Consider the following 24112-nt stretch of genomic DNA (forward strand, 5'->3'; position numbering starts at 1 on the left):
GGGGACCTCATCCCCCGGTTGCTGACTGGTGTCGGGGGGGGCACATGCCCCCCTGACTCAAGAGACACCGACACCCATGGGCTAATGTACAAAAGTAAAGTCTGATTAGCTGGTCTTTTTCAACACACTACAGGCCCAACAAAAGATGGCTAAAAGGGACTAAAAAGCTCCCCTCATTGCCATCTGTTTCCATAATTAATGACACAAATATTTCCCTGGGTAGAAAATCAGTAGTTAATTTTCCTAAAATAATCCCAGTTGGAACCTTTTATCGCTCCTTCTTCCGCAAAATGTGTGTTGCTTTGGAGTTGGGAAGCCCCTCTGCTATGGGCGCCAGGATCTGATGTGGCAAACCAGAGAAAGAAGCCATCCGGACAGAGCCCCCAAACTGAGTGACCAACAAATTCCTTGGAAACCCAGAGCATTATCTCTTTTACACTTTCCAGAGCTTCACCCCTCTTCCCCTCCATCGATTCAGAGCCCACTAATGCCTTAAACAGTGTCATTGTCCAGTTCACTTGTACAGAAATAAAATTGGCAAACACCCGACCGTCCCCCTTCCTCAGCTTGAGCATTCAGTCCTCCTCTTTAATCCTGCCAACAATCAGCAGGCCAACAGGTCCTGTCCCCCCTCTTGCCTGAAGTGGGATGTGGGTAGTAAACCTCATAGCTCTGCTCTAGGTAGTGAAATAGCAGCTATTGGGAAGCCAGGCTGTGCCAAAGTGGCCTGCCAGGTGCTAAAAATGACAGTGATGTCTGCTATAAACTTACTTCTAAATGCTTTTTAATTAAAAAAAAAAAAAAAAAATCTAGCCGTTGTATGTTGTGTCTTTCTGGAACAAAAACCCAAGACAGTTGTGTATGTAAAGCAGACAAAATGGTCTTCTTTCTAACTAGCAAACTTTAGTTAACATGTGTTATAGTGCATATACAGAAAAAAGTACAAAGAACTATCTTCAGTGAGCCACTTTATGGGAAGCCTCTTTTCAAACTTGGGTAGAGAAGCCAATGACCGTCTCCTGGGGGTGACAGAACAACTCCTCTGTTTCAGCTGTATCCTTAAACCTACTGGGAATATATAATGCTTCAAAAGCTGTTATTTCTTTTCAGCTCTGGATTGGCAGCAGAGGACTATCGCAGGGCAAAATCAAAGGAAAGATCTACGTGGTAGACATTGAAAGGAAAAGGGTGGAGAAGGAGCTGGTGGGCCATGCGGACACGGTGAAGGCCCTGTGCTCTGCAGAGAACAGATACGTCCTCAGCGGCTCTGGGAAGGAAGAAGGGAAGATCGCTATTTGGAAAGTTGAATAGTTTCATTTTCCAAATATACAGTTTTATAAATTCCTCTTTTGGAAAACTTGCTAGTTTTGGTTTTGTTTACTCCCACTTCACTCCTCGGTTCTTAACCGTCCATCAGTGTTATTTCTAATGTAGAAGTTTAGTTATTTGAGCGGTTACTACACCACTGTGGTAAACTGAACCCCCCAAGTGAATTTCTGTTTGCCCCTTGCCTAGGTCAGCCTCTACCCGCCGACAGAATAAAAAGTGGAAAACGGACGAGAAGTTATTGGCTTTTAGACGTCAGTATGCATTTTGCATATGTATATTTTAGCATTATTATTTAGCATCGACATTTTGGGCCAAATTCTTTGCTTATGTAAACTGACTTCAGCCAGGAAATAATAGGTCCAGTAATTCCATTTCAGGTTGTTCTCAACAGGGAGAGAAAATTGTGCAAAAATACTGCTCTTAATGATGATATTTTGCCTGCTGGACAGCTTGTAACAGTGGGACCTATTTATTTGAAAAAGAAACTTAAATTTGATGTAGTGACTGTAACTAGCCATTCCTGCCGTCTGCTTATCGATGGTGCTGTATTATTGAACGTGCACATGTAGACATAGATTTCTGTACTAGCACTTAGAAGTGGTAAGAGATTTGGATATTTTCAAGTAACTGTTTACTTTTGCACTTCTTGGAGGAAGGCAATTTTAGGAATACTTGAAAGATCTTTGGTGTGCTTAGGATGAAACTGCCGCTTCAGTTCCTCCTTTGAAATGTTTAATTTAGTATACTTACATTTCAGTATCACCCGTGCCTGCTGCTAGGAGCAATGCTTTTGTTACGATGCAAAAAAGTGACTCACTCCACACGATCCCACACCACCCCCTTAGTGAGACTGTCTGCAATGAGCAACCGCAGCCCATATCTAACAAGGAGTTCACATTCGACTCTTCAGTCAGTCACAAGACTACTTAACAGATAATGCAAAATTGTTACTGAAAGTAAATACCATTGTATTGTCGGACGGTAAATGCCGTTGTTTTGTTGTCTGGAGTTCCCCAGGAGCAAAGTTTCTTAATCATTTCCTTCCAAGACGTTATGGTAATCCTGAGGTTAAACATTATGATTAGAAGATACTAATGTTGATAGTTGTCAGAAATAGGCAGATCTGAGTTGAGAAACCATATATGTATGCAGAGTGGTTGTATATATCTCTGTAGAAATATGCAATACTATGAAATACTGTAAATAGATGAAGAAAATCAGCTGCTATTTTTGTAACAAATATAAAATTATAGCACTGTAGGCTTGATGGAAGTATTGTATGCAGTACTCCTGATGATATAGCCTATGTAACTATTTTAAGTCTTTTTTTTTATTCACCTGAAAAAAGGGATTGTCACTTTATAATAGCTGAAACTGTGCCTTTTCTGGAAAATAAGAATATTAAACACTATTTTGGAATTTTAGCTCCTGACTAATGGCTTTTTTTAAAGAAACAGAAGACCTACCTTCCCATCAGTGACCAGCATTTCCTGAGCAAAGGATGAAGCTGTGGCTTCTTGAAACTGAGACCATTTCTGCACCAGGCTATGCATAATGCATGATCTCTGGGTAGCACTGATTCCCAAGAAGTTTCCTGTCTGCTAACAACTTCTGGAGCATGGGGCTGCTGCTGCTTTCCCCACCCTGCCCCTGACCAAGCGACTCCCATGCTAGGGGCTGCTGTAGGCCAGCTGGGGATTCTCCATCAACACGTTGCAAATCCTGAGAAAGCTGAGAGAGACTAGAATGAGAGTCACAGGCCACATCTACACAAGACTGACCGCGCAGTTGTGACCGTGTAGCCATTTAGTACTTACAAGTGCAAAGTGACTGAGCAGTACTGCGTGGTAGTGTCCCCGCACAGCTACTTGGTGATGCTGACTGCACGGTAGCTCATTACTACTGCGCAGTAGCATTGCATCACGCTTTGTGCCACAGGACGCTATCATGCTAGTAACAAGCTACTGCACAGTAGTAACAAGCTACTGTGCAGGCAGCACAGTTTCTAGGGTCGGAAGGGACCTGAGCAGATCAAGTCCGACCCCCTGCCATGGCAGGAAAGAGTACTGGCGTCAAACGACCCCGGCTAGGTGTCTGTCTAGCCTCCTCTTAAAGACCGCCAGGGTAGGAGCCAGCACCACTTCCCTTGGAAGTTGGTTCCAGACCCTAGCTGCCCTGACTGTGAAGTAGCGCCTCCTGATATCTAACCTAAATCTGCCCTCTGCCAGCTTGTGACGGTTGTTACTTGTTATTCCCAGTAGTGCTCGGGGGAACAGGGACTCTCCCATTGCCTGATGGTCCCCCTTGGCCAGTTTATAGATGGCCACCAGACCCCTCCTCCTTCTCTTGTGGAGGCTGAACAGACTCAGGTCCCGTCGCCTCTCCTCGTAGGGCCTGCCCTGCTGCCCCCTGATCATGCGAGTGGTCCTCCTGTGGACCTCCTCAATGCTGCCCACATCCCTCCTGAAGTGCAGTGCCCAGAACTGGACGCAGTACTCCAACTGTGGTCTTGCCAATGTGATGTAGAGTGAGGATCACCTCCTTGGACTTGCTTGAGAAGCATCTGTGGATGCATGACAAGGTGCGGTTGGCCTTCCTGACCACATCCCCACACTGCCGGCCCATATTCATTTTGGCATTAGTAATGACTCCAAGATCCTTTTCTGCCTCTGTCCTGACAGAAGGGAGTTCCCCAGCCTGTAGGTATGGTGCTGGTTCTTCCTCCCCGGGTGCAGCACTTTGCACTTGTCAGTGTTGAATCCCATCCTCTTCTCATCCGCCCACCCCTGTAACCTGTCCAGCTCCAGGTGTAGCCTGTCCCTCCCTTCTAGCATGCCCACTTCTCCCCCCATTTTAGTGTGGTCTGCGAAGTCTTTTATAGACGTAGCTGTTTTCTTCCCATATATATACATACACGTGTATAAAGCATGTGATTCTTTACTGCATTAGGTATGTATAGATGATGCAAGAAGTGCCAGGGAGAAAGTCAACTGCTGATCAAGTTACTTTGCTTCTCATCTATCCGCATCTGCCTCCCTTTTCAGTCTCCCAAACTTGCTTTTGCTTAGCTTGCCTCATGGACTTTCCAGCACAACAGGAATTTGGTAGCCAGCACCTAGAGATGGCTGCCACCTGACTTTGCCTTGAATGGCTTACAAGGATAAAAGAGCATGTCTAGTGAATGTCATGGAATAATTTTCTTTTTTTTCAAATTCCACACTGCTTTTGTGCTGCTAGTGCTGTCGTGCACTGGCATTGGGTTCCAGGTCAGCAGGGTAATTAAAACAAGGCACCAAGGACACGAGATGCTTCAAACCAAACAAAACATGCCCAAGCACTACCTGCTGTTCTCATTGGGCACGGACTGCCCCCTTCCTCCTCCCCAAGGGACTGCTCAAATACAGCCAGTGAAGCCCATCACCCATGTCCCAGCACCACCCTTGGGTCTGGAGTTGATCCACATGCTGCACACTCTGTGCACCAGACTGGCTCCACGCGCCGGGCCCAGGACCTGTGCTGTACTTGGTGCCTGCTCTGGCTCGGCCAGGACTAAACCCTGTGGATTTTAGTTCACTGCTCCCCGTTTCTTTATTCCTCCTTCCTCAACACCAGGGGCATGCAGTCCTGATCCCAAGAGGTTCTTGTTCCCATAAAAACCAATGGGAGTTGTACTCAGCACCCTTAAGGATCGGGCCCCCTATGTGATCTCACCTTGCCAGTGTTTGTAGTACAGCTAGTTTCCGAGTGCTGTTGCCTGACTGTCCCCGAGCCTGGCTGCTATGAACAGATCCATGGCTGCTGTGTCCAGATAACATGCATCTCTCTCCCTTTCTTCATTAGCTTCTCATGAATTGAGCCTCTTACCATTATTAGAAGAGACTGAACAGCATAGCTATAACACTTCTCTCTTTTTTTTTTTCCCCCCAGTCACCTGTTTGCTTTCCCTTCTCATTACCTCTAACTCCGGCACTCGGGGGTGTCAGCTGTGGAGCAGAGCCCCATGTAACCAGAAGGGGCCCTAGGGAGAAAACACGGGTCAGCAAGATACCGGCCAGGCTTGGTGCACCCGACACCCAGCTGCTGCCAAGGTTTTGTGAAGCGGTCTGGGCAAGGAAGCTTTCCAGGGAGGGACTCGGAGGAAAACAGGGCCGTGTCTTTTTCTGCGTGTTGATGTGAAACCTCGTGTGAGTCTGAATGGCAGAAGGGGAGGAAGTGCAAATGTACTTGTTTGACATTTTACCAAGGGTGATGGAAGAGGATGTCATGGCCTGATCAGACACCAGACTGCTGCACTACACTGCACTTTGCTTCCCTAGCCTATTGCCATGCCCTTGTCTGCACACCCGAGCCATCACTTGCCCCCACAGCTCCACCACAAGTTTAGGAGCTTTGGTACAAAGACCTCAGTTTCATAGTTTCTAGGTTTCGTGGTTTCTAGGGTCGGAAGGGACGTGAACAGATCAAGTCCGAGCCCCAGAGAGACTGGAGAACGAGAGACACCTGGACACCACTGCGGTGCTGGGCCCCTCTGCTGTCAGGGAAAACTGACTCAGGTGATCCTAAGAAGGGGACCGTGTCCCGTACGCAGAGAGCACCTCTTCCTCCACCCCCCACACATGACCCTTGCCACTGCCGTGGGCTGAAATCCCTAGCTCTCGCAAGGAAGCAGGACTCGTGGTACAGGTGCTATCTTTTATTACATCAACTAGACGTTTGCAAAAAAAATTTATTTGCAAACATTGAGTTGGTCTAATAAAAGCTATCGCCTCTACCACGTGTCCTGATTCCTTTTGCCTCTAGACCAATATGCCTACAGCCTGGATACCTAGCTCTCACAAATGTCTTAAGCCCGAGCTGTGAACAGGATCCTCCCACCCCATATCAGAGAAGTGTGCAGTACCAGTCAGAGTGCCCATCTTACTTCCATGCCTCAGGAAGAAGCACAGGTAAGAGGAAAAACCCAAACCCTTTGAAGTCGAGAAATGCAGTCAAACGCTCCTTCCTGAGCCCTGGAGGTGACCACAGAAGGCCTGAAGCATGGTCTGACGTGACCCCGTGCAGCCTACAAGATGATAAATGCATTAAAAGCTCTAGAGCAGACGGGAAGGAAACCTGACCTGGAAGGCTCCAGAAAATCCCCGTGCCTGGCCTAACTGCTTTGCTCGCTTTATGAGACTGCACCTCACTGTACAGTCGGTTTCTGTGGCCCTGAGCCTTGCTCCAAGGAGGCAGCGCTGCTGGCACCTGTGTTTCTGCAGTGATCGAAAACGTGCTTCTTCCCTTCCCAAGTGCCCAGAGCACGAGATGGCAGCTGGCGCCCGGATGGGACTCGCACGGCTGTAGGCACAGGCTGCAGGGTGTGCTCAGGGCTGAGACAGGTGAAACCCAGCAGAGCTCCAGGCCCTCAGTCCAGACTGCAGCAGCTCGTGCTCCTCGCTCTGGCCATCCCCTTCCAGGCACCACCAGTAGGCCCCGGCTGCGGCACAGGCGGTCCCTGCTGCAGGAGCACAACGTGCTGGGAACGGCCTTGATTTGCTCTCGTTGGGCGTCCCTGTCTCGAGCGGTTCTGGCCCGTGTGCAGACGTGCGAGCCCTAGAAAGGCCTGTGGCCGCTCGGCCCGCATCGCATCAGGAGATGGCACCAGACGGAGAAAACAACCTCCCTGCTTCATTGTGCTCCCGTCTTTTCGGTGTCCTTGAAAGCGCCTTTCCTTGGGCTGGCAGCAGAGGGTGCTGCTGGGTTAGTGGCGAGGGAAAGCTCGGCTCCTCTTCCAAGGCAGAGCGCTCAGCACCGGCTCCACGGGGGACGTGGTCACACGGGTTCGAGCCCTTCGGGGGAACAGCTGGGACCAGATTTGCCCCCACTTCTCTTCTTAGCACGTGGGCCCGTGGCAGAACGCGTCAGGCCTTTGTGCCCACCCAAGCAGGTGTGACAGAGCAGCCCTCCGCCTGCAGCGGGCTCCAGGGCCTGGGGGCCTAGATTGCTGCTTGGGGGCAGGCAGCCGTTCTCCGTGAGCCAATGCGTCCCCTTCACCATCACTTTTTTGGAGGATTCAATGCAGGAAAGAGGTAGGAGCCAGCAGAAGCTGTCCCTGGCTGGGGATGTGGCCAGAGGATGACGGCGCTCACGGGAACCCTGCCGTTACGGGGACGTGTGCTGCACAAAAGGATGCTCGTGTAGCTCTTGAGGGACTGCAGCGTCCCAGGACTGGAGGGGCTCAGCCCAGGAACAAGCCAAGCAGGTCTTAGAAGCTCCTGGGCCTTGCTGGAAAACCACCAAGGAATCGGGCAGCTCTTGCCCCTGCCTGCAGCAGCTCCTTTTCCTTTAACCGGCGAGCCCAGCACGTCTGCTGGCCGTACCGCCTCCCACCCCTGCAAAGGCAGCGTGGGAGCCAGCGCGAGCGCTGCCAGTGGGCCCTGAGGCTGGGCCACTGGCTTTAAGTGCCCTTCACGGCCAAGGGAAAGCCACCTGGATTATGTCTCTGCTCATGCGGCTGCAGGGCGGCACAACAGAATGTTTTTCGGAGCAAATGGCTTTCCCGCCTGGGCAGAGCGTGGCCCCCACCCCCGCCTCCTCTTGCTTCTGACTTTGTGGGGGCTTTCCTTCCGAAACAATCTCCCCAAAACGCGTCCGCTCTGCCCCCACCCTGGCCCCCCGCATGTCCCTGACGGCCCGAAGGTGCCACTCGACCTGCCGTTTCCTCTGGGCCCGCGTGAGCTGCGGTTCCCTCGGAGCTGCGAGCTCAGCAGCGCCCTCCTGGGGAGGGCATTTCAGGGACTGCCACCAGCTTGATTCGGGGGCCAGTCTTCCTCCTGGGCCCCCGGGCACTGCCTCTTCCTGGCCGCGTCACCAAGCCCCAGGGCTGGGCCCTTGCGCTGCCTTCATCAGAGGTCCTCCTCTCCCTGCAGCCTTGCTTGTGACCCCCCGACCTCCCCGCAGCCCCCCAGCGTCAGCCCCTGCGCCTCCATCTCTACGTGGGGCAGTGGGGTGGCCGGCCCGCTTTCCCAGCACGGCAGGCACGTTCGTGCTCAGCTGTGCCCTCATGCCTCCTTCCCCGGGAGGGAAGGCAGCAAGAGAACGGGCCCTCGCCGAGAGCCGCACGGCTGCACCGTCTCCTGCAGCCAAGCAAACAGCTGTGGTGGGAGCCCACCGAGCGCGTCAGCGGGGGACCTGCTGCGGGTCCTCCCCCGTTTGCAGCGAGTGCTGGTGCTGCAATGGCCCTGTGCTCCCAGCCCGGCCTCGGCTCACACCCCAGCTTTACGGCTCCGAGGGCTCTGCTACGGAGACCGCTGCGCGGGGCCACCCGTGTCCTCCCCCGATGGACCTGCCACACGCACGGAGCCTGGGGCACAGTGGGTGGGGGTGCAAGGGTGTGGCCGCCCCTCCGCCTTCCCGTTTCAGTGGCCATCGCTGCAGGAGTAAGTCCCTGCATTGAGGGGGCGGGGTTTAAACAAGCAGCCAAGGGCAACAGTTAACCCTGAACCCCAGCCAGGAGGTGGTGACCCTCCCCATGGCACCTCCAGCCCGTGGCCTGCGTTGCCGCTTGGCGTGGTTGTGGCTCTCTGCGAGTGAGACGCACCCCCTGCCTCGGCCGTGGGCCTAGTGCCTGCACGCGTCTCCCTGCGCTGCCCATCTGGGCAAAGCCGGGTCATCCGTGGCGACGTGGGGTCAGTGGCCCACCCCACGTCACGGGGATGCTGCTGGGACAAGTGCAGCACAGACCGGGAGGGGCCGGTCACAGGCGTGGGGCAGTCGGTGCGGGCGCTGGGCTTGGCGGGGGGGGACTCGGCTGCTGAGGATGAGGGAAAGCGAGAGGCAGGTGCTGGTGGTGGGGGAGAAGGGGCACTACAGCCGGGGAGGGTGAGCAGAAGGTACCAGGCAGGTCCCTGCCCCCAGGGAAATGCCACAAGCATTTGCATGGGGGTAGGAAATGCCTTCCCCGGGAAGGGGGCAGCCTGGTCCCAGCAGGAGAAGTTGAAGGCGCCGGGTATGTTTAGCTTGGAAAGAACGAGATTCAAGGGAAACAGAGAGTAACTTTCAAATACTTGAAGGCTGCCGTAAAAGCAAGAGAGAAGGAGCTGTTCCCCCTTCCCCCAGGGAGCAGGCCATGCGCCAGCGGTTTTAAATTGCAACGACGCAGGTTTGGATCAAGTCTCAGGAAAAACTTTACTCTAATGTCCCAGTGTCCCCAGGCAGTGGTTCCACTGTGTTCAAGTTTCCAGGACAGGCCTCTGCCTGGGATGGCTCAGGAAAAAATGCCCTCGCTGAAGCCTCCCGCTCTGCTGCTGCATTCAGCTCCGCGTGCGCTGGCCTCCTCCGACCCCGCCGCCACGTCGAAGTGACGGGTTTATTCCTTAAGCGTCAGCCGTAGCGGCCCATGCCCGTCCACAACTGCTTGAAGCAGAATGAGAAGTAACGTCCTCGCAGGGAGCTCGCCGCCCCGTGAGCGCCTTGATCGCGCTGTTCCTCGGCAGGCCGAAGAACAAGTCCTTAAGACGAGGTAGAGCAGCTCCCAGAGGGCTCGGCCAGACCTGGGTTCATGCCCTCTCTCCTCATCAGCCAGAGAAGGGAGTCCCACCTGAGTGCCCCCTCCCAGGGAAGGGCCCTAACTACGGCCTGCAAGTCTGGCGTGGCTGCCCCCCGAGCCCCCAGCATGCCCCCGACGGGCGGGGGGACGCTGCTCAGGGCTGAGCCGGCGCTCAGGTACCAGCTACGCAGCGGCAGGATGCACGGGGCCAGGCAGCGGCTGAGCAGCATCGTGGACTCCCCGCCGGGGCCTGCAAGATCCTTGTCAGGCCGCTGTGGAGCATTGCTCGACAGTAGCGTGGCGAGGGGTGCAAACCGCTGCCAGAGGTTTCAAGTAGGAATTCACAGCATCGCGACCATGCTGCCCTGCTCTGGTCTCGCCGAGTCCTTTGCAAGGGAAAAAAATTGCTCTGGTATTTTTTCATAGAAAATGAGCAGAAGCTCAGAGCTGGCATTTTCTGAGGGGGGCTGGAGTCTAACAAGGGGCGGCCTCAAGTCTAACCAGGGGGCTGAGAGCCACCGACTTAGCCCTGCACATAGGCTCAAGCTGTTGGATTATAAGAGCTCCTTGTGCTTGCTACCAGGACAAAGTTGTACCATCGCTTCCCGGCACAGCGGATCGCCAGGCCTGGTTTAGGTTCCCCCGGCTGGAGAACTGTGAACGGCTCATTTCCATCGGCTTTGCGGGGGGCGGGATGAGGTGGAAAATGAGGCCGGCAGGCGCAGGAAACAAGGAGCGCTCAGTCGCTTGGGGCTGGAGGGAGCAGTAGCTGCACCGGCTGCACAAAGGGAAAGGGCTGCAAGCTTGGCACTGGCGGCGCTGCCTGCCTAGCGCTCGGCCTGGGAAGCTTTATTCTGCGGGGTGGGCGGAGGGGCACGTGCACTGAGCGCAGACAACGGCTTCGGTGAGCGGCGTCCGTTCGCAACGTCAGCGGTGCTTTCCCATCGATGCCAAAGCCCCCTCCTTCCCCTCGGCCCACGTCACGGCGCTCAAGATCAGGCCGTGATCGCAGTTCTTCTGCACAGCGACAGTGAGCTCCAGGGCAGTGGGGCTGGTTCACGGGGGCACTGCTCTGCGGGGAGATCACAGCACGCAGCACGTGGGGTGGAGCCTGACAGGTCAGTGAGCCAGGTGGCTAGTCGTTTCTCCCGAGCTATACAACGGGCATTTTTCTCTTCCCGCCGCAGCAGGCCTGATACAGCAAGGGAACACCGTGGCTCGTGGTTCTTGTCGATCAGGTTGTTCCACGTCGGGCTGTGCTCGCGGTCTGCTCGGACGCAGAGGAGTCGGCCAAGCTCCCCTTCCCCCAGCTGAGCTGCCTCGTGTCTCCCACGCAAAACAAATGCCATGAAGCCGCGTCTCCCCAGCTCAGCCCCTTCTTTTCCTCCGAGGACATGGTTCATCCAACTTTGATGCTTCAGCACAAAGGCAGACCAGGGAGGCTGTGCTCAGTGGGATGGCTGCGATGTGGCCGGAGAAGACCGGCTCAACTGGGGAGCAGGCAAAGCCGGAGTTCGTTAGCGCGCCCTGACACCACAAGGTCCCTCCTCAGAATACGTGCCATTATGGGCCAGAGGTAAACAGAGGCATAACGTTTTACGCCAGCTGAGGGCCTCATCCCATGGGCACATTCTCATTAAGAATCATCTTAAATTAATCAGAGGCAAAAACGAGCATCTTAGTAACCGGCTGCACCTGTCTGCCCTGACGGCAGAAGCCACACGGTAGTGACACAACGGCACGGGTGCTTTGGGCTGGCTGCAGCTGGGCTGAGACGCAGGGTGGCCCATGCAACCTGGGACCCGGAAACACCTAAAAGAAGTACCTGGTGAAACAAGTCAGTCTTGCAATTTTTCCTTCCTGCAATGGCTACTAAACGCACACTGTGCTTGGTTTTCCCTTGTTCCTGTTGTCCTGACTCAGATAATTCAGTTTCTCGGCTGTCCTTGAGGCTAGGGACATGTTACACATCAACCAGTTTAAGTGATCCAAAATTGGTTTACACCTGTAACAGAACAGATGTTCAGTGCACGGGACCCAGTTTCAAAATCACCAAAACTGGTTTAAGATAAACCTGGCTGAATGTAGTCTCACACTTAACTGGTTTAGGTCAAACTGGTTTATGAAACTTCTGTCCCAGATCCCTTCCTGGGCCAAGTTGAGGCAGTGTCCCCCAGTATCCCAGGATGCTTTGCAGCCCTGGGCTGGGCAGTGCTGTCTGCTCCAGAGAGCAGGCCATGCCCCTCTGCTCTCTAGCTGGAGCAATGAGGGCTGGCTGACGAGGGGGTGGGAAACCTGGCTGGGGACTGCAGCTGGGTCTGTCGGGGGGGGCAGCCCCTGTCAGGCTATGCCCCACGCGACCCTGGAGCAGGGGCTTGGGGTGGCGGGGGCTCAGGCGGGGAACAGCCTGAGAGGGACTGGGGGCCGGCAGGAGAACAGCGAACTCCACCCCCCCACCTCTGGCAGAGCCTGAGGCAAGCAGTTGGTAAGGGGAGGGGGCATAATTCCCCACAGGTCCTCCAGGCCGTGGGGGAGGAAGAAAAAGGCTGGGGAACCAGGGCTGCATGCACTGGCCCCCTGCCACCTGTGAGCAGAGGGCCAAGCCTTGCAGGACCAGATGGAGAGGGCGGCAGTGTTGGCAAAGACCTGGCCCGATCGTTGGAGAACCACACTTACGTTATAAGGCAGAACCTGTGCAAGGCGGGAGACGGGAACCCCTAAGACACTGAATGCGCGAGAGTCCTGCCAGAGGTGACAAGTGTACTGTCGAGGCACCCAAGGGGGACAAGAGGGTGCAAGCATGCCTGTAAAAACCCAGGTAGAGATGAGGCCTGTGGGATCTCCACTCCCACACCGAAGACCACCCGCTGGTTCCCCAAGAAGGGCTTTCTGAATACCTGGCTGAAAGGAGACACGCTGCCCTCAGGATTACGTGAGACTTATACAAGGCCTCTCCTCTTGTCTTTTTGGTTTACTGCATCCCATTTCTCTTTTAAGTTAGTCTAAGCTGTGTGAGCTCGCACTGTGTTTTACTGGGCTGTATCGTAGCGTAGGCCAAGATTTTTGGTTGTTCTTTGTTGTGTATTTGAGGCTGTAAAGTGTTGTGTTCAATACATGCTCGCTTCAGAGAAAAGACTATTCTTGTTTAAGCTTTTATGAAGTCAATGCCACTACCTTTATTTTCCCCCCCCATCCACCCCTTCCTCAGCCTGGCAGCAGCTACTCTCCCCCCCACCTTGAGTGGGGGGGGGACAGAGACCTGGCAGGTATTGCCCCTCCCCGCCCAGGCAGAACTTGGCTGGGGCTCCTATGTGAGCCAGGGAGGGGATTTAAACCCCCACCTGGGCTGAGGCCTGGCCGTGCCCCTTCCACTAGAGCAGGGGGGCAGGGGAAAGCCTTGGCACTTCAGTCCTTTCCCCTTGGCAGTGGCTGGCAGACATGCTCTAGCACCTCCCCGGCTTCCAGTCTGAGCCACTGCAGGCGTGTGGCTGCATCTCCTGAATCAAAAGTGAATGTCTGCTCACTCACTTCTTGGTTTAATCTCTGCAGCTTAGACTAACCTGCAAAGACTGAATCGATTCAGCCATGGGCTTTTTTGACTAGCTGTACTTATCACCCACCCCTGTTCAAGTTTAAGCATGCTGGGCTCAGCCCAGATAAAGTAAAATCTTATGAGATGGGAACAGGTTCCTTCACTTGACCCTTCTGCCATGAAACATGGGGCTGAACTAGTGCGTGTAGGCATTTCCCAAGCCAAGCACAGCAGACTGCTGTGTTCCCGAGCAATTGGACTTCTACCCTGGAACAAGTGCCAGCTGCAAACAGCAGACACAACCCCTCATGTGCAGGCTGCAGCACCACACCCAGGTGTCTAATGCTTGCGAGCCTAAAGGAGGATTAAAAAGAGGGGTTTACAGGTATTTATACTAGCTAATTTCTGGCATAGAGATTGGCAGGGGCTTAGTCTAGCCAGGTAAAGATTTTTCTTTTGCTTACAACTTGACCAAACTCTCCACAGCAAGCCTAAGGCCAGACCTGTTGGGTTTTTATAAATGTTTAGAAGGCCAACACTTCAGGCCTAGTGAAAGCCAATTCTCACAAGGAGGAAAATAGTTTACTGGCAACTGAACAGCAAAGGCTTTAGCGGTAGGATAATTTCGGGGCCCTAATGTCTATGAAATTCTAACCTAACCTGAGGAGACAGATTAAAGAGGGATGAGGCAGAGACGCATCTGACCTCTAGCAAGACTAATCGTGATCTGGGTTAGCGTTGTGTGGCATTGACAGCACCAACTTCCAGAGAACTGCACCTGCTTATATCTGTTCTCAACTTGTCTCAAAGGAGGAAGAAGTTGCAGAATAAATCAGGTAAGCAGGGATAGAGATTAACAGGAGAAAACCTGATGATGCAAATATGCAAACCCAAGGTGGGGCTCTAACCCAACATGGATGCATCAGACAAAGCCTTCCAAAGTAGAATTGCATTTTTTTAACATATTACCTAACTTCAGTGGTTTAACATCTTTCCCAAAACTGGATGAATGGCCTAAGACATTTGGACAATACCTGGGTGACCTCAATCTGGAGAAGGCATGGGAGCCTTTCCCTGCTGTTCAGCTCCTCCTGGACTGGGAGAAGCTGCTCCCCCAACCTTTACCAGACCAGGCTGAACCTGGTCCCAGGAAGGCGTTAGGGAGCATTTCCCCAAGTTCTCCATTCCTTCTGGTCCCCAATTAAGCAGTGGGGAAGTGTACAGGTGTTTATTCTCCTGGGAGATAGTCTCCCAGGATCAAACTACACTTGGTTAGGGATGGGTTATTTTTCTCCTAGAACCCCCATTTTTGTTCTGTGAGAAACGGTGTGAATTCTTGTACACTTGTGGGTCTACCAGGAAAGCTGTGATTCTCCTAATAGCAATGTGTAATGCCTGTATGTAGCCTAAGTGTGTATTATGGAGGCTGCTACCACCTTGGATTTGCCACTGTATTTAAGGTGGGTAGGCAGTACTTCCCCAGTACTCTTTCCTGCCGTGGCAGGGGGTCGGACTCCATGATCTGCTCAGGTCCCTTCTGACCCGACCAACTATGAAACTATGAAGTGCCTCGGACTTCAGCTGTGCCATCTTTCCAATAAAACCCAAATGGTTAGTCAACTTGAAATGGCTTCTGTAGGCACAGGGCAACCTAGAAGTGGGTTTTAAGACCCAGCTAGTCTCAATTTCCTCCAGACAAACGTAAGAGGAAAGTTTTACAGTTGAGTGGTTTTCCACAGGTATTTATGACAACTAAGTCCTGAGTCAAGCACCTCTGGCATTCCACCATGCTGAGAACTACGCATGAGCAAAACCCAAGTAGGTGAGAAATGGCAGTGGCGATGGAGGCTGGAGCACGGGGTACTGCCGTTGTAACAAATTGGCTGTCACAACTATCACCTTAGGCACCCCTCAGAGGCTGTTTCTAGAGCCTAAAGCCCATAAGCTCTAGGTCTCAGTTACAAGGTCCCTCCTAGGATTTTTCTTTCTACTGTGGATTACAAAAGCTCATCTCGAGTAGCTGGAAAGGTTGAAGCCAGCGGTTCTTAAACTTTTTAGGCTCACGGTCCCCCTCGGAAGATGGCAGCTCTTTGCTTTCACTCACTTTGAGTACGGAAAAGTGCTAGAGCAATTCTGCAGCTGCCAAGGACCCACTGGTCTTAGAAATGTCTCGACGCGATGGGCTCCTATTTGAATTCTGTGGGTTTAATCTTGTGAAGCACATGGAGGTGTTTGCACACCCAATAGTGCTAATATCATGTAGTGCCCCACGACACCCTGAGAAGGATCTTGTGGCACCCTGGGTGAGAATCACTGCTCTAAACCCAGACCTTTGTCCTCATGCAAGGCTGGAGTCATCTTTAGCAATCACAGGGTGGAGTTGAGCTCTTGTTGACTCAGTAGGTGAGAGCTGCTCGTTACATTACTGGGGTCATTTGACCCCATTACTTTTTCCTGCCACGATGATCTGCTCAGGTCCCTTCCGCCCCTATAAACTATGAAACATTCAGGAAAGGGTAGAGACTGCATTCTGCATTTAAGCTTGCCACAAGTGCAGGCTGCTTTTGGTGCTTGGGACACGGCCTCTTCTAAACTCCCACTCCATGATGGCCTACTGTCAGCAGTGTACACTCCTATGTAATTCTTCGAAGGCGGTGTTTTATCAACATTGGATTGAACTTCATGAATCTGGAGAGGTTGACTATTTCATTCCCAACGGGCAGTTGAGGGGCACGAAGAGGGGAAGCAGAATGAGTTAATGTTCTAAGACACATCGCATCCCCAAGACAAGCAAGTCATGTGTTGTCCTAGCCATAAGCACGGGATAACACGCATGTTTTCAAAATACTGGCCCTTTCACCATGACCAACACAGCAACATGCCACACAAACTCTGAAATGTTTATTAATATTGAACTTTAGAACAAGGGCTTGGAACACAAGGCAATGTGAAGTAGACCAATTTCTAAATTGATTTCTTTCTTCTACGCGTAAAAGAAAAATCAAGATTATACAAAAAGAACAGAAAGTGCAGAACACAATAAAACAGTTTCTCATGCAACAAATCTTTACCGTAAATCAGAAAATAAGCTCAACAGTGTAGAAATAAAAAAACCAAACACATACATTATGCTGTCTACTCACTCAAACACATTCATCTGTGACGTTACTTTTCTGTATCCCTTTTTCCTCATAAAACTTGTTATGTGTTTAACACATGCTTATAAAACATCGCTAAACTCAGCAAGAGCTATTATAGTGCCCCAACTTAATAAGTTGATAAAAAAGTAGTTGTCATATATGGCCAGTTCACAATGGAACTAAATATTTCTTTTTTTCATTATGAGATGCCTATATGCAGCTTTCTATTAATATGAGGCATTTAAAGTAAGCTGGTTATTTGGCTACCAAAAGGTTGTAGTGACTATGTTACATCAGAAGGAGAGATTTGTTCAGAGTGAATTGCAGGCTTAACTAACTACAGTCCTGATGTAAACTAGTGCTGGTGGGTGCAGATTCAAAGCTACCGCTCCATGTAGCAGGGCTACATTCTTCAAGCTCCAGCTGGGAGATTTTAAACAGTAAAAAGAGCCTGAGTTGATCAAATTGAATCCAGGTAATGGATTTCCTTGAATGTTTTTTGAGGAAAAAAAAAATAAAAAAAAAAAAAGATAGCTCAGTGACAGTTTGCAATTGCTTTTTTTTTTTGGGTGGACAAACAGTTGCACCAGCGCAAGCATGCTTGCTGCTGCCAATTCCTTTGCTTCGGGGTTAACCAGGATGCCGTGTGATGCCCCAGGTTTTCAGGCTCCCGGGTGTCGCAGCAACTCCGTTCTTGCCAGCAGTTTGCAGATTGGAAAGGCAAGGTGAAAACAAGACGGGGTGGAGGGCTGTTTTGGTCTAGAAATCAATAAGGATAACACACACACAGTCTTACGGGGAATTGTCTTAATTTATATCGGAGGCAAAACTGAGCACCTTAGTGATCGACTGGTATTTTTTTTTCCCCTGGCTGATAGAAGCCATGTTAGTTAGTGACCCATTATGAAAAGACAATCCAGTCCTTTCATTGTGCTCTAGGATGGTCTCCTTAGCTGGCTGTACTGAAAATCCCATAACGTAAAATCTAGTTTAATACTGCAGCTAACAGAAGATGCCTCTGCATGATTTTTGGATGCAACATGAGAAATACAAGACTTTGGGGAGCTCCTCTTTCAAGGCAATGGACGTTTGAGTTTTGTGGTTGAAGGAAGAACAGCTCCGGGCCCATCTGTACACAGAAGTTACTATCGGGGAACAATACAATTTGGTGTCTCTCACAGTCAAATACCATTCCTGTGCAGCATTTGGTGTTTGTTGCATTTATTTGGCCTATTAACAGAAAACAAGTGATAAGACAGCTGCAAATAAGAACTGCTCATGCACAAGATACTTCAGATGCAAAAAGCTGCTACATATCCTCAGAGTATCATGCAAGGTTTTTTATTTAAATAAGCTAAATATTTATAGCTCAGCTTGTGCACTGGACTAAGATGGGGGGAAGCTGGAAGAACGCAAGTGAAACTCTTGCCCGGTAGACCACAAAGAGTTAACTGCACTCCCGGTAGAGCTAGACGTTGACCCGCTGGCGTCAAGCCACCAACCCCCTGCCCATGTGAAACTGCTACGAGGTAAGATGTGAAATGTTGAACAAATGCTTTTCACAGCCAAGTGAGTCTCGAGGAGAGAAATCGTCAGCTGTGCTGTGCTGTTCCACCGATTCCCCTCCTCTGGGCAGAGCCAGGCACAAATCTGGAGTATGACCATTTGACTTCCTCCTCCTCCTCCTATTTGGAAATTACTATTAATCCAAAGAGTTGCAAAGTTGTATTAAGGACCTAAACTAAAACCCACTGTAATGACTAACACAAAAAAAGTCCTGCTGGCCACAAAGGCTTTTGGGGCAAGACATTGGTTTACCAAGACCTAACATTAGGAATAAGCTGGTACCATTTGGTCTCCAACTACAGGCCTGGCAGTATTGCTACCCCTGCCACAGTATTAAGTGATCTGGGACAGCAGCAATTCAAACTGAAGGAGACAAGATGGAGAATCCCTCCGCTCTAACATCCCTGCCCTTTGAAACAATACATGCCCCACAAGAAACGCGCTCCAGGCAGCCTGCTTTAGCCAATCAGGCCCAAGGAAGAGTTTCCACCCTGCAGGTTACTCAGGAGCAGCTGATTGAGGAAATTTGATTCCTCGCATCAGATCAGGAGGCTACAAGTCGTTTCGTTCTCAGCAAGTCCTCTTAGCTTGGAAATGTGCCATCTTGTCGAAACAGCACAAGCATGAGAGGATGCAAAGGCTGCAAGGAGTTTCAAAGAGTCCCGATTTCTACTGGATTCACTGTCATTTCCCTCTGACAACTTTGCAACTTTGGCGAAGAAAGACGCGCGTCTTTCCGTAGTGACCGTCAGAGCTGTCTGATCTGGCCTAGGATAAAATCAGATTATTAGTAAAAGCCTAGTGTCAGCAAGAGATCTCAAGGAATCACCTCCGACTCTACAGGGATGGGAACGTTCTGCAGAAAAAAGACGGCGTCCATCTTTTGAAAACATCCTTAGCATACAGCACAGCTCAGCGCTGGTGGGACTCTGGTAAAATCAATGGAGCAAATTCAATTTTAATTTCCAAAACGGGTACATGAACACACTACCCTGCTAACAGCACAGCCTAACAAGCCGGTAACTCGTACCAAGAAACGCTTTTTAATAGTACAAAAATCTGATCCTGACTTGGAGGCGTCTAAATGGCGTTCAGAAATGAAGACTTTTATCTGAGTAAAGTGCTGCAGTCTGGAGAAGCGGAGGAAGAATTAAACCCTCAAAGCCTAAACCTGCTGCAGCGTGCATCTTAGATGGTGGAGTACACAGAATAAAAGAGACTGTGGTCAGATCAGCAAACCTAAGTGGTGATCAGAGCGACTACAAGCAGCTCTCAGCATGTTCCTCCAGCCACACTGGTGGGTGCGAGTAGTGCAACCTGATGGAAATCATTTTTGCATTTGCAGATAAGGGGTCCAGGTTAGAGCAAGGAAGTGACTGTGTCTGACAGGGATACTCCTTCAAAAAAAGGAAAGTAAAAATCGAAGAAGGAAATTTTCAGAAGTGACACTGGCATGGGACGCCACCTTTCTTAAGTTGGCTAAAGTACAGAGTGAACTCCTTTGGTTACAAATCTGTGCTGCGCTGGAATAAAACTCCACACTACAAAACAACGCACTCATTGATGTGCTACAGCAACTCGCTAAACCAACTCTTTAAAAGCCCAAAGTAAGAGTATTCCAACATTCAATTCTTAAGAACAAGAGGTTTAGCCAGCACCAAATTCAACCTGCCCAGACCTATGGACTGGGATCCTGTGGATTTGCAATGGGAGTTCTCCCACCTTTCCAGAATAGCCCCCGTGAAGCAAGAGGAGGTGATGTTTGCTCTGGCAGTACAGCAAGAGGTAGCTAAACCCCCTCTTCCCCCAGCCTGTCTCATCAGCCAACTAGGCCAATGCCCAATATTTTGACTCAAGAGGGTGTTTGTTGCATGAAGTAATGCAGATTTAAAACTACATTCAAACCAATGAAACGCATCTGTCAAGGAGAAAAAGGGCAAGACTGGCATTAAGAATATGATGAATGTTTTCAAACTGCAATTTTAACACTAATGGAGACTGTAAAACTTGTTTATATGCCTAAGTTAAGAACTACTCAACTGCGTCCACTTAACACAAAGCAGAGCTTTAGAAAGAGCATTTAAAAAGAAATTAAAGCCTTTTTAAAATGTCTAATTAGGTTTATATTTTACAAGAAAGCCAGCTCCCATGGTGAAGCACAGCACTGCATTCGTTATATGCGAGTGCTACCAGGATGCATTAAAACTTAACTGAGATGATTCACTCCTACAGTTCAGTTAATATATTTGTCATAACTGATTTCAAGGTCCTAAAAAAGTTTCAGTAGTATTATTTTCTTGCCTGAAAGCAAAATTCACTAAAAGCATTCTAAATAAAAACAGCTGTCACAAGAAAAGTAAGGAAAAAAAAAAAATCAAAAACTGTGAAACACTTAAAATCCTGTGCAATTCTATGCTTCAGTGCTAAGATAGTCTACCAGCCTAAAGACAGCTTATCCGCTCCTGAGGGAGTTTGACGCGAGTACTGACTGAAGTCCTTCCGCTCAGAAACGAACCCAGATGCCATTAGTAACCTAGCAATGACGTTGGCAAGACTGCATGTTAGCTTCAGATATACCAAAACATACATATTCTCTTAAATACATTGACAATTCAAGTAATTTACTAAAAAACTGCTTTTCATTCTGAAATATATATCTATATGCATCTATAATTTCTGAAGGTATATATTGCAGCATGATTCACACATGCATTTTAAAAGGACTGTCATAAGGAGTCTGAGGCAGCAGAAATATTACAACAAGCAGCTTGATTTGTCATTTTAAACATGTGAAATAGCTTCAGCCTCTTCTACTCCACATGGAAGTAGAGTCACAAATATTTCTCATAAGGACTGGAAGTTTCTTGCCTGTATTTCTATAAGAGCTTTAAAAAGGCAGCTGAACCTCTGAGTTATGTCTAACTCAAGTATCTGGGCACTGCTAACTATTCAAATAGTCATTTCAAATTAAACTAGTAGCACTCTTCACAGAAAATCTCTTTGCACTGCAGCTGTGTCCTAAATCCAGAAGGAAGGGAATAAAAAGAGGTCATGCTTCAGGATTAACATTCGGAGGCTCTAAGGGGCTAAGGGACAACAACCCCCATCTACAGGCAGAACAGCAGTAAATGCCAGTGGGCTGGTTAAGGCCCAAAGCTGTCTCTCAGATTTCCACATCACCAGACTATGCCCAGTTATTATAGGCAGGTCTCTGGTTCAACTTGTTGCACTGATGCTGTGCCTTCAACTCTGCCACTGTCATTCCCAGCCAGGATGCTAAAGGATCATAAAAAGTGCAAATAAATTAACAACTTCTTTGCCCACTAATGGGACTCCAAATACCCATCCATGAAGCTGACCTGAACAGATTCCCCTCTCCACAGCAGCTCCATCAAAAAGGAGATGATCAGCTTTAAAACGCCAAGAGAGAAACCCAACCCCAGGGAGTCCACCAGCACGCAAAAGCTCCCTGCTGAAAACTGTTCCGGTGTGTTCCCACGATGCTTAAATTCAGCACTCCCTGCGAGTGCCAACCACCTTTTCAGCTGTTTCAACCATGCACCAACCTCCATCAGTTCCTTGCAAACAGCAGATTTGGGAATAGATCTGTCAAATAAAGATTTCACAGCAGCTCTTGGAAACTGCAGTAGTTACAAAGAAAAAGAACACTAAGTAATTATTGCACCAACAAAAATACAATGAAATCCAAAGTAAAATTAAAATACAGTAGACTGATATTGCGTTTGAGGAGGGAACCTCCCCACCAATCAAGATGCCTATGCATTCGCTTACGACACTAGCAAGATCTGAAATGTTAGGCAAAAAACTGCAAAGAATACGGCCAGAGTAATGTTTGTTTTGTCTTTTTCCCATTACAGTCTAAAAATTGCTAAAACTGCTAAGTGTATACACTGTGAACCTGTCATAACAATTTTAAAAACCATGCACAAACGATGCACCTGCAACTTTGTAGAAGTTAGCTGAAATCTAAAGTATGTGTTCTGAATTAAAAAAAAGTAGTGTTCAGAAATGACATTTTCTAGGTTGTTGAGAAAGCGATTAGCACTATTGCTACCTGTTTAAACCTATTTCAGGACTATGGAATTTCGTCTACATTTTTCCATGAAATAGCCTTTTTTTTGCTGCCGTTTCAAGCAACACTCGTTGAAGGTTCGCATCTCTCTTCCCTTAACAACGTCCTCCCTCAAGCGCTCGAACCACTTGGAATGTGCATGGATGAGAGGTGGCCCCTTTACACAACAGACTCGCTTTGCACTTCCGTTGAAGCCGTCCCTTTCCGCGTGAGCTTTATAACTGTTGGTTTCTCCGCGTTCACGCCGTTTTTGTCAGTCGTCTCTGGAGGGCCCAGTCCCTTCTGCTCTTCTTTGGGATCCTCAGTGACGTCTGGGTAAATCACCAAGAAGGTAGCGGTCAAAAAGCCTAGGAAGGACCCCACGGATGCCACCATCGGAATAACCCGGACTGTGCCAACAGCATCCACCACTCCACCAAGTGCCGAGGCCACAAGGATTTGGGAGATATAAACCTGACATGACAGAATGGCACAGTCTATGCCAAATCCTCGCTTTGAGTTTCCAGGGCTGTGGTGAATATACTGAAAAAGGGAAGGAAGGAAGACCCATTAGGAAAGAAAAAAGGTGACAGCAAAGTACTTAGAGCAATGAATAATCCTCCCAGGATTTCTTAACCCTGTCTTGTCTGCACAGGAGGTGAAAGAACAGGGAACCCAAGTGCAAGGACCAAAAGACTGCAAACTTTGGTGCCTCATGCTGAATAACTAAAGTCAGTCACTTTTGCTTGAAGGTCACGTGGCAATGGGATCAACACTACCCAGGCAGTGCCGAGTAAGAAGTGGGAATGCTTCCATCGGCAGCCACCGTTCCTACTCGCTTCTCACCGGACAGACATGCAGTCACTCTAGTTTACTGGGGTATGGCCAGCTTCAATATGGCACTTACTTCAGGTCTCACCAATGTAGCTTTTTTCCTTTTTTGGAAAAGCAAAAATGAATGGCCACAGGAATATTAGCAGGATTTTTAAACAAAACTTCTACACAAACAGATGTATGAAAACCAGTTGTTCCCTTCAGGCTCTCAAACCCATGCACGACAATACTAAGACGAGAGTAGCACTGTCCTGGCCGACTTCCAGCAGAAACTTTTTAAGCTTTCCAATACCCTATACCTGCGGTTGTAGCTCCAAACCCTTACTAGAGCACCTAACACATTTCACAAAATGGGAAACCTCGGCAGGCAGGTGCACTGAACAAAAGGGTTTGCCAACACTGAAGTAATGAATGTGCGTATCGTACAAGGTTTTATCCATTGCCACTGTATCCTGTGACCACTATTTCATAAGAGGGATTCACTCTGCCTAAGTGAAGTGGTGCATTTAAAGAAGCTAAATACATGTGGAATACAAACTAGTCCTGAACTCAACAACGTTTTCTCCAGTTCTGTCCAGATTAAGTACCAGTCTTGGCGGTCAAAGGCTACACTGCTCTGTACAAGTCCTGTAACACTGATACCCCAAATGAATGGATTTAAAGCTAAGCGACAGAAGCAAAATCTGCAGAGCAGTGAGAACGCTCTGTTGTGAAGAAATAAATTTCACCTACCTCTCTGATATCATGGTATTGTCCTAAAAGCGCGTAGGGGCAGTATGATATACTCATAGACACGATGCCCATGGTGCTGATCATGATCATAGAGACGTACACGTTGGGGAACATCGCCATTACTGCAGTACCAATAGAAAAGCCCAGTGTGCCCAGAATGTAGATCACCCTTATACTAAGGTCGTAGTTGTCCAGATATTTTTGCAATAAGGCTGCAGAGAAGAACAAGTTATTAGCCTATACAGGGAAACTGTACAACACTGACAGTCTTTCCTCAATCACAGTCTCAGTCCAGTCATGAAAATGTAGTGCATGCAACATCTGCATGCTCTTGTAGCAGCAAAACCCTTGCAACTCTAGCCCCATTTCATTCAACATTA

The 24112-nt window shown here is 49.5% G+C and overlaps 2 protein-coding genes across 2 annotated transcripts in view; one reads left to right on the forward strand and one right to left on the reverse strand.

Annotated features, from left to right (window-relative positions):
- DENND3 (DENN domain containing 3) overlaps positions 1–2753 on the forward strand; it is a 64437-nt gene extending 61684 nt beyond the window's left edge. The window contains exon 21 of the mRNA XM_019547750.1: positions 1033–2753. Within this exon, the coding sequence (XP_019403295.1) occupies positions 1033–1311 (279 nt within the window). The 3' untranslated portion in view covers positions 1312–2753. The remainder of the gene's footprint in view (positions 1–1032) is intronic.
- Positions 2754–16274: 13521 nt separating this feature from the next.
- SLC45A4 (solute carrier family 45 member 4) overlaps positions 16275–24112 on the reverse strand; it is a 50773-nt gene continuing 42935 nt past the window's right edge. Inside the window, exons 7-8 of the mRNA XM_019553278.1 lie at positions 23733–23944; positions 16275–22709 (exon numbers count right to left, since the gene is read on the reverse strand). Of these exons, the coding sequence (XP_019408823.1) occupies positions 22347–22709; positions 23733–23944 (575 nt within the window). The 3' untranslated portion in view covers positions 16275–22346. The remainder of the gene's footprint in view (positions 22710–23732; positions 23945–24112) is intronic.

This window comes from Crocodylus porosus, unplaced genomic scaffold (genome assembly GCF_001723895.1).
Source record: "Crocodylus porosus isolate Cpor-Errol unplaced genomic scaffold, CroPor_comp1, whole genome shotgun sequence".
In the NCBI taxonomy this organism is placed as follows: Eukaryota; Metazoa; Chordata; order Crocodylia; family Crocodylidae; genus Crocodylus; species Crocodylus porosus.